General features: G+C 37.7%; 1 protein-coding gene and 1 pseudogene across 11 annotated transcripts in view; both read left to right on the forward strand.

Annotated features, from left to right (window-relative positions):
* DLG2 (discs large MAGUK scaffold protein 2) overlaps positions 1–18,151 on the forward strand; it is a 928,219-nt gene that overhangs the window by 332,903 nt on the left and 577,165 nt on the right. For all 11 annotated transcript variants that reach the window (XM_065883319.1, XM_065883310.1, XM_065883311.1 and 8 more), the window contains one exon: positions 11,492–11,661. In XM_065883319.1, the coding sequence (XP_065739391.1) occupies positions 11,492–11,661 (170 nt within the window). The remainder of the gene's footprint in view (positions 1–11,491; positions 11,662–18,151) is intronic.
* LOC136126404 (charged multivesicular body protein 5 pseudogene) lies at positions 6,286–6,934 on the forward strand (annotated as a pseudogene).

Genomic DNA, 18,151 nt, shown 5'->3' on the forward strand with positions numbered 1-18,151 from the left:
AATAGTCTGAAGTCAGGGAGCCTGATTCCTCCAGCTCCATTTTTCTTTCTCAAGATTGCTATGGCTATTCGGGGTCTTTTGCGTTTCCATACAAATTGTGAGATTTTTTGTTCTAGTTCTGTGAAAAATGCCATTGGTAGTTTGATAGGGATTGCATTGAATCTGTAGATTGCTTTGGGTAGTAAAATCATTTTCACAATGTTGATTCTTCCAATCCAAGAACATGGTATATCTCTCCATTTATTTGGATCATGTTTAATTTCTTTCATCAGTGTCTTATAATTTTCTGCATACAGGTCTTTTGTCTCATTAGGTAGGTTTATTCCTAGATATTTTATTCTTTTTGTTACAATGGTAAATGGGAGTGTTTTCTTAATTTCACTTTCAGATTTTTCATCAGTAGTGTATAGGAATGCAGGAGATTTCTGTGCATAAGTTTTGTATCCTGCTACTTTACCAAATTCATTGATTAACTCTAATAGTTTTCTGGTAGCATCTTTAGGATTCTCTATGTAGAGTATCATGTCATCTGCAAACAGTGACTGCTTTACTTCTTTTCCAATTTGGATTCCTTTTTCTTCTCTGATTGCTGTGGCTAAAAATTCCAAAACTATGTTGAATAATAATTGTGAGAGTGGGCAACCTTGTCTTCTTCCTGATCTTAGTGGAAATGGTTTCAGTTTTTCACCATTGAGGACGATGTTGGCTGTGGGTTTGTCATATATGGCCTTATTATGTTGAGGAAAGTCCCCTCTATGCTTACATTCTGGAGGGTTTTTATCATAAATGGGTGTTGAATTTTGTCAAAAGCTTTCTCTGCATCTATTGAGATGATCATATGGTTTTTCCCCTTCAGTTTGTTAATATGGTTTGTCACATTGATTGATTTGCATATATTGAAGGATCCTGCATTCCTGGGATATACTCCACTTGATCATACTGTATGATCCTTTTAATGTACTGTTGGATTTGCTACTATTTTGTTGAGGATTTTTGCATCTATGTTTATCAGTGATATTGGCCTGTAGTTTTCTTTCTTTGTGACATCTTTGTCTCGTTTTGGCATCAGAGTGATGGCTTATGTTTTTTAAATGTTTGAAAATCTGCTGTAGGCAGTGGAAAGCAGTCAAAGACTATTAAATAGGGGAATAAAGCAATCAGGTGTATTTTCAATAGCCCCATTCTGGCAAAAAATTGGAAGATGGATTGTAAAGGACAAAACTGGAAACAAGGAGACTGGTTACAGATTTTTTTCCAGAATCTGGGTGATTGACAATAAGAGCCACAGTAGGATAAATGAGTATAAAGAAAAGTTTAAATCTAAAAAACTGTGTGACAGATTGGACATGTGTCTGAGAGAAAAGGAGAACTCCCCATTTTTGGAGATGGAATGATTTACTTTGATAGAGAATAAAAAGTAAAGTACATAGTTTTCCATGGAGAGAGAATAAGTATAATTTGGCATTCTGTTGCATTTCAAGGACATTCCAGACTTCCAAGTGGAGCTAGGTGGCAGGCTGAGTTAGCCTTGAATTTAGATTTATAGAACACCAGAGTTAGAAAAGAATTGTAAAATCATTGAACTCAATTTAAACAGAGACATGAAAAAAAATGCCTTACTTAAATGGAAAGTGTGAGTATTAGAATTCCAATCTGGTTTATAACTCACTATTCTTCCCACCATACCATGCTCCTTGTGCTTCTCAACTTTTCACTAAAATGTTCATCAATATCACATAGTCAAATCAAATTAGAATCAGAAAATGTAAAATTATCGATTTCATATATGCTGACCCATATCAATTTCTGGGATTGGAGTAAATCTTAGTAGAGAAAAATAGAAAATCAAATCCAACATTTGAAAATGCATTTCTTAATGTATAGTACTTAATTACAGGTTCTGCAGGGGTACCAGATCAATCTGTAGCTTTTTCATGAGAATCTACCATGCACTTGCATTTCAGGCATCATAGGCAATGAGGACTTGTGTGATTAGGAAATATTTCATGAGGCTGGAGAGTGTGAGCTTGCCTTTGAATGAGGCTGGTTTGAGCTAGGCATTTGGGAGCAGAAAGCACCATGAAATAAAATGTAGAAACAGGAATGAGCTTGTTATATTTTCAGGACAATGAGGATGTGGATTGACTGAAGCAGGAGTTTGAGAGGCATAAGAAGAGGCTAGATTTAGAGGCCCTTCAATGACACTCATTCATTCTTAAGTGACAACTGTATAGCAGACACTAGGAATACAAGGATAAATTAACCACAGCTTTGATTTTATATAGGTTAAGTGACTCGACGAATTTTCAGGGAGAGGAAATAATGATAGGGTTGCTTTAGGAAATTGTAGCTGAGCTGGGCTTGCCTGTGGGATGACGTAAAGAGGGACTAGGTAACCTGGCATCAGGAAAACTAGCTAGAAAGCTACTTCATTAATCCAGATGGGAGGTACCGGGACCTCGTTTCTTGAAAGTTGATATGTAGTCCTATCTGTGGACAGAGTATTGGACTGAGTGGACTAAGTAATCTCCAGTCCTGTGATCCTTTCCCTTTGAAGTCCCTAGTTAGTGCCTCTTTTCCATGTTGCATTCACCGAGTTACCTGGCTTGAGATTTGTTACTGGACTCTCTCCTTTTCCGGGAAAGTGCCGAAAGACCAATCACTGACTCTAAAATAGCAATTTCTTCCCCCATCGTGGGAAAGCTGTGATTTTTCCCAGATGACAGCTGCAGAGAATCCTGGAAGGGTTTTATATACGGGAAATGAAGTGGTAAATGGAGAGAGAAAAACAGTATATTCACTGTAGGAGATGGCTTCTACGGATCATAAACTCCAGTTACTCTCACCCAGAGTCAGAGACGAGAGCAGGAGCCCTCTGTTGGCCTTTGCTGTAGGAAAACAGTAGGGAAAAGAGTCTCATATAAAATGAGTGCTGGAAAATGGCTCTCACACACAATTTCACGTGGTATGGCAGCTGTGGTCTCCTGGTCCATATTCCCTTAGAGACTTCATTCCAAATAATGAAGAGCTGCAAAATTGAAGGGATTGGCTTCAGAGTCAGAGCTCAGAACTTCCAGCACAGTCACCTGGGTCTACATAAGACTGAGTAGTCCTGTTCATTTTAGAATGAACCACACACTAGCCAAGTAGAGTAACCCTTCAGAACCTTGAGCAGTGGTTTTCAGAGTATGTCCCAGACCAACAACACCAGCATTACCTAGAAACTTGTTAGAGAAGTGAATCCTCTTTCCTGCTCCAGACCTACTGAATCAGAAACTCGCTGGCAGTGGAGCCCAGCAATCTATGACTTAAATCCTTCAAGTAACTCTAATGCACACTAAAGTTTGAGAACCCTTTCTAAATCTAGTTTTAAAGTATAGAAATCTGACTCTAAAGTTGAGAACTAGATTTTCTTTAAGAAAAAAATTTAGGTTTTGCTATTTGGCTCGGCTTTACCACTTTCTAGCATGATCCTTAATCCTACTGATGGTTAGCAATTGAGATTGGTCCTTAATTATGTCCCAAAATTATTTTTAACAAACTAGAGAGATATGGATGGTGCAGTGCATAAGCTTTGAGATTACCTAGACAACACTTACTGTCATTATAGACTTCTTTTAGCTTCAGTTTTTGTTGTAAAATGAAAGAAGCAATATCTACCTTTCAAGGTTTCTGTTCAGGTTAAACAGATTAAAGAATATATACGTAGTACATAGCGTAAATATCTCCCATTATGTACCAAGGATTATACCGTTTGAATAAACCAGAGACCACAGTTCAGTATAATAAGCACAGTTTAGTGCTTTTATAAATACTGTACTTTTATAAACACAGTATGTACGCCTAATTAAATTTGAATAGCAGATAAACACAAGTAATTTTTGAGTATGTCCCAAACATGATACAGAACATACTTACACTAAAAAGTGTTTATCTGAATAATAATTATTATTGTTTTTATCTGAAATCCAAATTTAACAGAATGTCCTATACTTTGATTTGCTGGGTCTGGTAACTTCATTAATATTTTGTACTGGCTACCTAGTAGAGGGGCACTGGACCAGCCAGTTGAGCCAAGGATGACTTCCCAGAAGACAAGATAAACTTGAATTAAGTATTAAAAGAAAAATAGGAATGAGGTAAGGGATATAGTGCATGCAAAGTGCTGGTCACAAAGTCTGCCTGTATTAGTTAGAAATTTTTGTTGATGAGTAACAAAGATCCACCTGAGCTTACTTAATCAAAAAGGGGAATGAATTAGAAGGACACTTGGAATATCTTCTGAAATTCAAGGCTGGATTGGACAACCATGGACTGAAGCCCTTACTTCTTTCCAAAAATTTGCTTTATTCCTATCTTCTTGCAAATAAGCTTTTGCTACATTTCAGTCAGTGTGGAAGAAAAAGGCCCCAATATGAAGCTTTCAAACTTCTATTTCTTCTGTTTAGATAGAACCTCTGAATCTCATCGTTTCGATTCCAGATTCCCCAAAACAGGAACTGTCAAACTTGACAAATGATCCATGATAAGCTCTATGAACTGTCACTCTTTCTGCAACCCTGTGAATGTTTGGTAGAGAAAAAGTCCTAGTAGATACTACTACATCAACTCATATCTGATGCTTCCAAAACATCAGTCCTTTACCTTTCCTAGAAAACTGTTAAATTATGCTGATTTTTATTATTTTATTCTCAATTTTAATGGACTAATAGCACCTAGTGAGGTCAATGAAATAAATGGATTTTTAAGGTGAGAAGTTTCAATAAGGAGGAACCTTAGCTGGTGGAACTTTAAATATACCCGGTGAACCCACATGTGCTTCATGAGAGGATACGGGAAGACAGCAGACAGAGACAATTAAGTAGATTTAGAAAAGGTCATAATGATTTGAAACCATTTGGGTCAATGTGTGTGTGTGTGTGTGTGTGTGTGTGTGTGTGTGTGTGTTGTGTTGTTTTTTCCTTTTCTCTGGTAACATAAAGCACCTGTTTTTTCTTAAATAAACTTTTGAGTGTCTATTATTTGTTCTTAACCTACCTTTAGTGACTCTAAGAATAAAAGAAAAGTAAGGCATTTTTGCAACCTTAACCTTGAGAGCCTTTCTGGTATCCTTATAGTTCACATAAAATCTATGCAATTATTCTTTTTAAACAGATTCTGATTGTTATAAATCATTGATCTATTTAAGCACAGACAGTGTAATTCCCAGCTAGTGTTTTCCATTTGATAATGTAGTATTGCATTTCATCCAGCACATTAAACATTGATCAGCTTTCTCCATGATGTGGCCCTTTGGTCTGTAATTAATTCATCTATTTGACCAAAGAGAGTAGGACTGAGTGGAGACAATAAAGAACAAGCCAATCAAGACCCCAACCCACCCCATCTTAATAACCAGTAAGTTTCAAAATTAAGCTTCAGACCTGTGACCTAAAGCCTCCTTTTGAATCAAGCCTTGAGCAGTCTGAGTGGCTGGATGTGTTTACAGGTGTGGAGTGGGGCAAGGACAGAGTGGGCACGAGCTGGTGGGAATTCTGCCAAGTGTGCTGATCTTTAGAAGCTTTCTCTACGGCTACCATAAAGCTATAGTTTATATTAGAACTGACTGTTTTCTTGATGGTAGGGGAGAGGGAAGGTGAAAGGGGAATAAAGCTGTACTCCACAAAACAAGACTTACTTAAAAGCCTTATTTTTACATTTTTCTTCCCCCAAGTCCCATTCATTGCATCTCTTTCTCTCTTCTCCATTTCAAAAATACTTTCAGTACCTGATGGTAGCCCTCTCTTCCTTTCTGTCCCTTTAGAATTTTTTTCCCCTCCACTGTAGTCTTTTCACATCCTTTCTCCTGCAAATTGTTCTTGTGTTTTTCATGACTATAATAGCTTACCATTTTTCAGGCACTGTACTAAATATTTCACATATATTATTTAATCCGTACAGCAATCTTATTATCCCTATTTTCACATGCAAAAGCTGAAGCTTTGAGATGTCAAGTGACTTGCCCAAAGTCACACAGCTCCTGAGTTCTAGAGCTGGGACAAGATCCCAGTCGTGTCTAGGTGAGGCCAAGGCTCCCAGGCCCATGTTCTTAGGTTCTCCACGATGATGTATGTCCATTATAGAACTTTTGGAAGAAACAAAAATAGAAATGTGCTTTTTAAAACATCCGAATAGGCACATTGCGCTTGCGCATGGAGGGCCGGAAGTCAAGTCGGAGGCGGAGGTGACTCTGCTTCCGTTTCTGGTTTTGCTCAAACGTTTGTGTTTTCTTCGTGGCCACCCAAGATGAACCGATTCTTCGGGAAAGCGAAACCCAAGGCTCCGCCGCCCAGCTTGACTGACTGACTGCATTGGCACGGAGGACAGCAGGGCAGAATCCATTGACAAGAAGATTTCTCGGCTGGATGCTGAACTAGTGAAGTATAAGGATCAGATCAAGAAGATGAGAGAGGGTCCTGCAAAGGTATGAGCAGCAGCGGGACAGTCTTGCCCAGCAGTCATTTAACATGGAACAAGCCAATTACATCATCCAGTCATTGAAGGACACCAAGACCACGGTTGATGCTATGAAACTGGGTGTAAAGGAAATGAAGAAAGCATACAAGCAAGTGAAAATCGACCAGACTGAGGATCTACAAGACCAGCTAGAGGATATGATGGAAGATGCAAATGAAATCCAAGAAGCACTGAGTCGTAGTTACGTCACCCCAGAATTAGATGAAGATGACCTAGAAGCAGAGTTGGCTGCACTGGGCAATGAGCTTCTGGCTGATAAAGACAGTTCTTATTTGGATGAAGCAGCAGCTGCCCTGCAATTCCAGAAGGTGTTCCCACTGACACAAAGAGTAAGGATGGAGTCCTGGTGGGTGAATTCGGATTGCCACAGATCCCTGCTTCGTGGACTTGCATCATTCAAGTACATCATGTAAAATAAACACATATTCTGGGACTAGGAAATATTTATCTTTCCAAGTTTGCCATAACAGATTTAGGTTTCTTTCCTTTCTGTGGAGAAAAAGTTAATTACATTGGTTTCATTTTTTTTTTCCATTAAGAGATTCATTGCTTGAAGGAAGCTTTCTTCATACTAAATTTTTATTCCTTTTCTTTTATCAAAGACTAACTTACTTAAAATTATCATTGGGTATGTATAACTTCATTCCTTAATAGTAATTTTGAAATAAAACCAAGGAAATGGGAATCTTTAAGTTCTATGACAGCATATCTCCACAATCTCAAATTGACCTGATAAATTGATGACAAAGTCGAGATTAGTGGGACTGTCCATACTATGATTCAAAACCATTTTCTCTTGTGGTATTATAGGTTGGTTAAAGTGATGGCCTTTTTTGGTGAGTTTTGTTGTGTCTTGTGAGTAAATCATTACTGTGTCCAATACTGGAATGGAATTATCACTACTGTATCATGGGTGGCTATTTTGATTCTGTGGTTCCTTCAGTGTTACAGCGGACTTGTAACCAATAATGAATATTTCTTGATATTTAATGTATAGGACATTTATTTATACTCAATAAATATTTTTCAAAAGGAAAAAAAGGAAATCCGTAATCTCCACATCCACAAAGAACCAGAACTGAAACTTTATCTTTCCTCCCACTATTTTTTAATACATAATAAACAGGTTTTTTAAAAAAAAATTAACACAAGCATTTAGTGATTATTTTTAATGAATTAACATCCTTACAAATGTATAAAATCACAAATCTTGTTTTACAATAGAACATACTTTAATACCTATGAATGAGAGTAGACATTACATGTTATTTTAGATATCTTCAAAGTAGAACAAATAATTTTTAAGTATTAGTTGACTTTTCAGTGATACTATATCATATTCCAGAATATTTGTTTAGTGCAAACTTTTTCTTTTGGCCGCATCACACGGCTTGCAGAATCTTAATTCCCTGACCAGGTGTTGAACCCGTGCCTTCAGCAGTGAACACGCTGAGTCCTAACCACTGGACCGCCAGGGAATTCCCTGCTTAGTGCAAATTTTAGATGTGATTCTGTGGACATGTTAGTGATGAAATGTACTTTTTGTTTCAAAGATATTTTCTGCAAGGAAATGTACCAGAATGTCCAAAGGAACTGAGAATAGGAAGATTAAAATTAACCTTTTAATTTCATGGACAATACTGGTCCACAAAAAGGATGTTGTAGACTTATATCCAAAACAGCAAGCCCTGAAAGAGTGAAACCGTCAACTTAATTATGTGGGTACAGTAGGGAGAAAGTTTGTATGTAAATGGCTTTCTAATACAATGTCTCAGAAATACGATAAAGACTTCACTTTTCACTGAAACAGTGTTATTTGAGTTTGAAGCTAGTGGTATATTTATATGTTTCAGAATGAATTCCAGTGTTGCCTTTACTCATGGAGATTATCTACTGGTAGAGAAAGAAAATTAATTCTAAATCGCCATGACCCTCTCGCCAAATGCTATTTCAAGTGATTGGGAGGAAGGAAAGTTGAGTTCCCTAGTTTGGCTTGATATTCTTTCTTTTCTGTTTTAAGAATTTGAATATAAACTTCTCCCCTCACATTCTGTTTTTTTTTTTTTTTAAACAATCAACTCTGAGTAACTTTGTATCGGCATAGGCTCCACGAAAGGACAAAACTAGATTGGAATCGTGTTGCTGCCCTCACCAACACTGTGACCTTGTCAGTAAAATTTCATTGTCTGTAAAATAAGAATCTGTGTTTTATAAATGGTTTGATTTAAACACGAGCAAATAAGTGAAGTCACTAAAATGATATATGGCACATAGTAGACCCTTGAAAATTTTCAATTTCCATCCTATTTACCTTTCAACAAATTCTGAGCACAGCATCTTTGATTCACCTATCAATAGCTGCGACTCTCTCATATATGGTACATTACAGTTTACGCATAAATCCATGTATTTATCTGTCTGGTTACTCCTCTCATGAACTCTAGGCATGCTTACTCTCTTTTCATGGGAAACTGAAGTTCAAAAAGATGAAGTGACTCGACCATGGTCGCACAGCTGATACACAGCTGGGACTCAAATCCAAACCTCCTGACTGCTAGTCCGGTGGGGGTTTTTTTAGTGCACTAAAGCTGCCTACTTTGTCCACATGTTCAGAAAAAAACATCTGATTTAGGCTGTGATTTCCTCACCCCAGCATTTGACAATTAAGGATTCCAGTGTATACAAAAGGAAAAAATTTAGTAGAGTTTGAATAGATAGAGCATCTAGAATTTTCTCTTTAATGTCAGCCACTCCCTTCTATGGAAAGCAGTGTTTTAATATATGATTAGTATGCTGAGCATAGGGTGATGGTAAACATTATGTTTTTGCATTATCATGAGATGACAAAATTACCCACTCTCAAAGGACCAGCTGCTGCAGGGCGGCTGGCACCCGTGATGCCTACATTCTCAAAACTATTTTAATTGGTAGTTTTCCATGATTTTTTTTAGTCAGTCAGAGAGGAAATGTCTGTATAAACCTATTAAAGCCATAGCATCTGTTATGATGAAATGACACCACTGAATCTTAGTAAGTGAGATTGTTCTAGCTCAAGAACTTGAAGCTAATCAGGGTTCTTATTGAGCCAAGAGTTCCTATCACTCAGTTCCGCAAATACGTATAGAAAAGTTATGAACAAAAAAGATAGGAAAATTCCTCCCATACTTTTTATATATTTCCACTACCGTGTTATAATTTTAAATTGATGCGTACAACATGCATGAAACTGTTCATCACATTAGATGTATGTGTCCTGAGAGGAAAGAACAAATTTTGAAATAAGACCTAGGATCATATCCAATCTCTAATCAAATTGCTGACAGCTTTAGACAACGAACTTAACCACTTGGAACAACTCTTGTCTGTGTAATATGGGTAATAGATCCTATTCCATAAGACTATGGAAGGAATCCAATAGTTAAGAATATTGCAAATCAACAAATTGTGCACTGCTACCAATAACAACCATTTATTAGGTGCTTATTACATACTGGGGTCTGTGCTAAGGACTTATATGTACATTACCACATTTAATCTTCCCCAAAGTCTTTATCGTAGGCATTACTATTATATCTATTTTATAGATGAGACTATGGAGGCTTAGAGAAGTTAAAAAAATTATCAGTGTTTACAAACTTAGGAAATAGAGGGCCCAATAATTGAACTTAGACTTGCTCTTTCGTTCATTTAACAAAAGTTTGCTGAAGAATAGATCACCTGAACAAAATCAGGCACTGTTTGGAAGAAGGAAGTGGGGAGTGGAATGGAAGGGGGTTAAGCAACCAACCATGTCCACTTTATCCTGGGCACTGTGGAGAATGAGTTGGAAGGTGACGAGAGAGGATTGGAGAGACTAGGTAGGAGGCTGTGGAAGTAGTTCAGGTGAGAGATGATGTTGACTTCAGCCAACGGGGTAGCACTGGAGATGAGGAACCTGGATGGACTATAGATATACTTTGCAGGTGGAGCTCAATGGGTGGTGGGAGGAGGGGTGAAGCAGGGGTAGCCCCTTATTTCTTACTCCGAGCAACACAGCGAACTGGGATGGGGAACACGAGAATGGATCTGTGGAGTGAGGGGAAGAACTCCTTCTAATCTCAAGTCTGACACCCTTAACCATTATTAATATTCTCACTAATTATTATTGTGAATATAAAAGAGATTTACAGTTCATGGCCGCTATGAACTATAAAGTATCTAGAAAGCTTAATGGAAAAGTCAGCTTGTTCCTTCCCATGAAAAAAATGGCAAAAAGGAAAAGTCTAATGTAGGCCGTATCATAATTCTTAGTTTTTAAAGAAAGTACCTAGGGCAAGGATTGAGATTTTATTTGAATTTTGTGAGATCTGGACTTTAATCCCTATAATATCGTGAAATGAATTTGAGGGGAAAAAAAAAACACTGGAAGATAATTTGCCAGAAAGCTAACATTATTTCAGGTGATTGAATCGACTCATGTATATATTTTTTTCTTTCTGTGTGTTATATTTTTCAGATTTTCTAAAATGATTATATATTACTTTTATAGCTAGTAAATTAAAAATTCAAGAAAAACTAATTTATAAAGTTACATTTGCTATGTCTATATAGTCTATGGGAGTAAGTTCTGAGAACCACTCAAATTGTAACCCTCAGTCAAGGCAATTAAAACCAATCAAAATGCTGATATGACTGACAGAGACCTTAAAATATGTGTCCTTCTAACTGCTCCCTATGTGATGCAGTCCCAGTCAGAATGGACTGGAGTTCAGTATGGGACCTGACCAGTAGGGTGGTCAGTGTTGGGAAAACTGTGAAGGCTGAGGAGTTCAAGGTTTTCTCGATTTCCTTCATTTGAAGTATTTCTTCCAAGTATAAATATTTTTAAATTGCCTATAGCTTTTGCCACCCCACATCTTAAGGTTAGATACTCATAAGATTCTTTCAGAAATTCTCTTAGCCACTCCTGACCTTTGCCTCTTTTCCTTTCTTTCAGGGTCAATGATTGTATCTTACGGGTGAACGAGGTGGATGTGTCAGAGGTTTCCCACAGTAAAGCAGTGGAAGCGCTCAAAGAAGCAGGGTCTATCGTTCGGCTGTACGTGCGTAGAAGACGACCCATTTTGGAGACTGTTGTGGAAATCAAGCTGTTCAAAGGGCCTAAAGGTAATAGACACATAAATAACTCACAATAGAACACCAGTGACAACCTATTTGGCTAAAGATTATGCCATAACCCATCTATGTAGTCCATTCTTTTATTGTCTGACATTCAGCGCTTACCATGAGTTTTGAAATCCTATGATAATGGTAGGTTTTTACGTAGAGTAAAAGAAACCAATACTGTAAATATGAACTCAGAGAAGGAAAGGATAGATTTCTGAAGAAATTTTCTTATAAACAACAACAACCATCTACATTTTTCTATAAATTTTTAATCTTACCGGATCATCATGACTTAGCCGGCATGTTAATACTTTCTAACTTTTCAAATGTAAATGGTAACCTCCCTCCTTTAGTAAAATAGTAATGTGAAAAATAATAATTGGAATAGCCTATCCTGAAATAACAATTATTATATTTTTATGACACTTGTGATTTGTTTTGATTTGATAATACTCATCTGTTGTATTCAAGTACTGCGTAGCATTTTATACTTGCAATAGTCAAAATAAGTTAAAGTTTATTTTTCTGAAATGTTCACAAATCTCTTGAGGTAATTGCAGTTACCCTGGGGAATCACATAAACAGTAAGATGAATCATTATATTAATTTTTAAGAATAGTCCTTTGAGCTCTGCTCTTCAGAATGATGACATTTAATATTAACAGTATCTCAAATATTTTTAAAAAATCAAATAATTGGCTTGAGTATTTTAAATATTTTAAAAGATATTGACTACAGAGTCACTATACTCTTCTAGTAAATTATTTCTCTTTCCCTTAAAATCTGTGTAATCTCTAATGCTATATGTGATTTACAAATAAGCACACCACCTTCTTTGCGAGGTAGTGGTGGGTGGTATTTAAGATCTCAGACCCAAAAGTCAGGCGGGACTGAGTTTAAAAGCCTGGTTCAGCCACTTACTAGCAGAGTGACGTTGGTTAGGCCAACCCCCTTATTAAATGGGGATCATAATGGTAGCATCCCATTGGGCTTATGAGAATTAAACATTTAACTAATAGCTGGCAAGTGGTGAGCAGAAAAGCTTGCTGGTTGAGTGCAGACTCCAGAGCCAAAGTGCCTAAATTGGAATCCTAGCTCTGCAGCTCACTAGCTGTTTGACCTTGGGCAAATTGCTTAACCTCTCTGAGCCTTACTTTTCTTATCTACAAAATGCAGGTAATAATAGCACTTGCCCCTAGAAATCTTGTGAGGATTAGACGAGTCAATATACATAAGGTGCTTAGAATAATGGCTGGCACAAGTTGACAACAAGTATTAACTATATAGTATATACGTGTTATCTGTAGTTTGCTCCATATACTTTGAGCCTTTGCTACAATTGTTTGGTAATCTAATAAAGTAATCAAGGATCCCTCGTGAGTTAAATTCAAATGCATTAAAATCACATAATTAATTCTGGGGGAGGTAGGCGGGAAGAAAAGAAAGCATTTCCATACCACAATGTCTGGTGATATGAAAGAAAAGACCTTCTATCCTACACATGTACTAAAATCATATTTGCCATGTGCTTTAAAGTTAAACCAAATGAGCATCCCACTACTTTGATTAAAAAGATATACTGTATATAAATAACGTAGATATTTCTACAATTCAATTAACAGCAATTATTCAGCACAGCCTTAAGGCACGTACTAGTTGAAAGCACTCAGCAAAGCATTACCATCCATTAGGAGGTCATCAGTCCAGCTGCTCAGCAGAGCACTTAAAGGTTCGAGGGAATCGATAGCCAAAACTCCAAAATTTTATCATTTTGGGGGGATCTCTATCTTTGGTATTAGGGCCCTAGCTGGTTTACTTCTGTCTGAACTATATTCTCCTTGGAGCCAGGAGTGGGGCAGGAATTTCCCCGGGACAAAGAGAGTGAGATGTGGGGACCGGTGAGCATTAATCGACCAGGAATACCCAGGCAATAACCCAATGAAAGTATGCAGCATATGGGTGATGGGCTTTTCTTTTGGTTTATTTATTTATTTTTTTTTTAACATCTTTATTGGAGTATAATTGCTTTGCAATGGTGTGTTAGTTTCTGCTTTATAACAAAGTGAGTCAGTTATACATACACATATGTTCCCATACCTCTTCCTTCTTGCGTCTCCCTCCCTCCCACCCTCCCTATACCACCCCTCTAGTTGGTCACAAAGCACCGAGCTGACGGGTGATGGGCTTTTTCTACTGGGGAAAGGAGAACCAGGAAACTGGTAGAGCTAATTTTACATCCCTGAAAGCAGGCTCCTGCCAAATTCCTGTAGAGGGCTGTAGGCCTATTGGTCCTGTTGGGATTATGTTGAGTCAGTCATACTTTTTTGTACTGTCACCATACAAAGACCACTGATAGGGATTTGTTTCTCTATATAGAGCTTATTGATTTACAGAGCAAGGAACTGTTTTAGTCATTGTTTAAATCCTTGATGCCTTTCCCTGTGCCTTGAACGCAGGACGTGCTGAATCAGAGTAAATTGGATGCTACACTAAATCTGATGATACCTTGCAGTCTTAACCTCCCTTGGCACGTTTATTCTTTATTTTTGAATGATGATATATATATTTTTTAATTTCTGTCAATGTTTAACTCATGCCATGGAAACTCTTATGCAGTGGAGACAATGAAGATGAATCAGATGTGCTTCTAATGGGAGAATCAGAAAGTTGTAATGGGAGAGAGAGAGACATAAAGCCAACTCACTTTAATGCTAGACAGAATGAAATCAGCTCTGTGGTTGAACTTGAGCCATGATTCCAATTGAACAAAGAGGAAGAAGTGATTCATCTTAATCAGGAGATCCAAAATGCTCCAGAGAATTTAAAATGTAATATGTGCTTTCAGACCCTTATCTTCCCTTCACTGAGCATGTGGGCATTCTCAATAGTAAATATCAGCACTCTCGCCAACTGGGCTAACTAGCCTCAATTATGAGTGTATAATGCAGAGCTAACTGAATGTGGTCATTAATTTAGTCCTTCAGTGATTCAACAAATGTTTATGAAGTATTTATTGTGGACTTGACACAGACCCAGACAATGAGGACTCACAAAGAAAACAGAGAGAATTCTTGCTCAAGAAGATTATGGTCTGATGTAGAAAACACCTATAATATAAATTGGGAAACATGCTATGAATGAGCATAAATGATTAAGGAGGCACGGATTAAATAGTGGGTCAAAGAAGACTTCCCTGAGGAAGTGCCACTTAAGCTAAACTTTGAAATACAAATAAAATTAGAAGTTGGCTGGACAAAGAGTGGAGGAGAGTATCCAGACAGAAGTAAAAAGCATGTGTGTATGAAGGCCCCAGTGTAGGAAAGATCTTCATACCTTCCAGGAGCTGAAAGAAGTCAGTTGTGATTGAAGTTTAATGACAAGATAGTGAATGACACGATATGATATTGTCAAGGTGAGCAGGGACCAGATCATGTACAGCTTCGTTGACCATATTTACAGATTTGTTATTTTATTTCAAGTGCAATGGGAAGTTCTTGAAACATGTTCAGCATGTGATATGGTCAAATTTGTTGTTTTTAGAAGATCACCCAGCTGCTGTAAAGAAAATGCATTGAAGGGGGGCAAGAGTGGGAACAGAGATCAGTTAGCAGACACTTGGAGAAGGTAGAGAAGAATGGATGGTGAAGATATAAGTGATGCCACTTACTGGTAATCTAGATGTGGGGTATGTCCAAGGTTGAGGCCCTTGGACATACTCTAATTGGTCCTTCTAATAGAGCAATCTAATGGATTGGGGTGCCATTTGTGAGGTGGGGAAGGCTGTGGAGGAACCCGTATGGGAACTCTACTGGACATGTTGAGAAGACTGTGCATATTCTGAAAAGGAGGCAGAACTGGAAAACATCTGTCTGAAAACCCTGTTAATACTTTGAATTTTTCCCTTTTTTTTATCAAATGAATTGGGGAAATACCTGAATGATTGACTTTCTCACTTTTACCAATAGTCTTTAATATAAAAATCATGAATATGGCTACTTTAGCTATTTTGAACAGTTATAAACATTTAATAGATCTATCTGATAGACATTCTTAATGCCCCAGACCATTTTTGTTTGGGGATTATTTTTGGTTTTGTTTATTTGTTTTTACATGGGACAGAAGGTAAACAGTGTTACTCCTTTTTGTTATATAGATGCAATGTTAAGGGATTCCTTAAAAAAATAATTTGTGGTAGAATTAAATTTACAGTTTTCCAATTTACACCCTTATGTTTATTCCACCTATTGTACAAATCACGAATTCTGAGATGATCTTTGATGTATGTGATTTGTCTGTATAGCAGTACTAGCCTTCCCAATATTCAATTAGAATCATCTGGCTAATGATTTATAGCCATGTATTTCAGTAAGGGATATTTGGGTGATATGCACTACCGATTTAGAATGTCTCTTCTTAACAATATATAAAAATTTCCCGGGCTTCCCTGGTGGCGCAGTGGTTGAGAGTCCGCCTGACGGTGCAGGGGACACGGGTTCGGGCCCCGGTCCGGAAAGATCCCACATGCCGCGGAGCAGCTAGGCACGTGAGCCATGGCCGCTGAGCCTGCGCATCCGGAGCCTGTGCTCCGCAACGGGAGAGGCCACAACAGTGAGAGGCCCGCGTACCGGAAAAAAAAAAAAAAAAATTTCCCTAACCTCACAGTTATAGATTTGGTCATTGCAAGCAGCTGGGGTGTCTGTGTGCAGGCAGTCAGTTGAGAAAAAAATGGCTAATCATGTATAGGAAGTTGTGATTAGGCAAATCCATTTAGACTTGCCAAACAACCAAAAATATGAGAGGAAGAGAATCTGAAGTGTGCATGTGGTTTCCCAGGAAATAGGTTTATAATAAAAGTCTTTCCAGTGACTTTCCCAAGGACACTTTAAGTCGTAATTTCTCAGGAACTAGATAAGTAAACACTTGTAGACTGTTGGTTTCTGTGGCCTAAGCCAAAGAAGCCTAAACCTATATAAGAAATGAGATGCCTTCTAAAATGTTCTTGCTGCTTACAGGTAATATAGCTAGTTGAAGGCCAAGTTCTAGAACGGAAATATTAAGGCCATAGCATTGTTAAATCCAAAGGTAGACTTTATTTAACCACCTTATTTTTTATTTTATTTTATTTATTTATTTATTTATTTATTTATGTATTTATTTATTTATTTTTGCGGTACGCGGGCCTCTCCCATCGTGGAGCACAGGCTCCAGACACGCAGGCTCAGCGGCCGTGGCTCACGGGCCCAGCCGCTCCGCGGCATGTGGGATCTTCCCGGACCGGGGCACGAACCCGTGTCCCCTGCATCGGCAGGCGGACCCTCAACCACTGCACCACCAGGGAAGCCCTAACCACCTTATTTTTTAATAAAAACTCAAAGAGTTGTAAATTTTGTCTAGCAAAAAATTTCACCAATTCTACATTATTTTTGAAAATGTTTTTAAACATCTTCAGTTTTAATTTCTTCATAGTTATATACATTTTTTCAGTTATAAAAGTCTGTAACAGTGCGAACTGCTAATGCAGTGAAGAATGCTCTCAGCTTTGCACAAGAAGTAAAAATAACTATAAAACACACTGACTGTAAAAGTCACTATACTAATGACCATTTATAATGTGTATAATTCAACCACTAGAGAAGCCACATATGTAGTGATGAAGTTCCTGGACGTCTCTCTAAGTAGGTATGAAAACTAGAGTAAGTATCTTAACCTCTTTGTGCCTCACCTTCCTCGTCTGCAAAGTAGATGTAATTTGAGTATCTAATTCATAAGGTTATTTTCAGGATAATAATTGTAAATTCTCAATACATATTTAATTATTTTTACTCTTTTTATTATCATAATTGACTAAAAGTTGAATAAAGAAAAGCAGCAAAGCACATACTCATTCTGGTGCTTTAAAGTGCTTCCCATAGTATTTTTTTTTTTTTTTTTAATTTATTTATTTATTTATTTTTGGCTGTGTTGGGTCTTCGTTTCTGTGTGTGGGCTTTCTCTAGTTGTGGCAAGCGGGGGCCACTCTTCACCGCGATGCACGGGCCTCTCACTGTCGCGGCCTCTCTTGTTGTGGAGCACAAGCTCCAGATGTGCAGGCTCAGTAGTTGTGGCTTACGGGCCTAGTTGCTCCGGGGCATGTGGGATCTTCCCAGACCAGGGCTTGAACCCGTGTCCCCTGCATTGGCAGGCAGATTCTCAGCCACTGCGCCACCAGGGAAGCCCCCTTCCCATAGTATTTTACACAATCTAGTCCTTTACTAAGTATTAATATTTCTTGGATTAAAGACTTGAAAGTTAATTAAAAGTTTTTAATATTAAGCAATTTCTGATGAAGCCAATATATATTTTCATGCATTGACTCAGATTTCTGCATGTATACACACACACACACATATATTTTTAATATATTGGTATTGGCATCTGTATGTGCACATATATAGTATGTTCAGCTGTGTTGTTCTCTCTAGCTCTATATAAATTTATTTCTAATAGGTCT

This window comes from Phocoena phocoena, chromosome 8, assembly GCF_963924675.1.
Source record: "Phocoena phocoena chromosome 8, mPhoPho1.1, whole genome shotgun sequence".
NCBI classification, from domain to species: domain Eukaryota; kingdom Metazoa; phylum Chordata; class Mammalia; order Artiodactyla; family Phocoenidae; genus Phocoena; species Phocoena phocoena.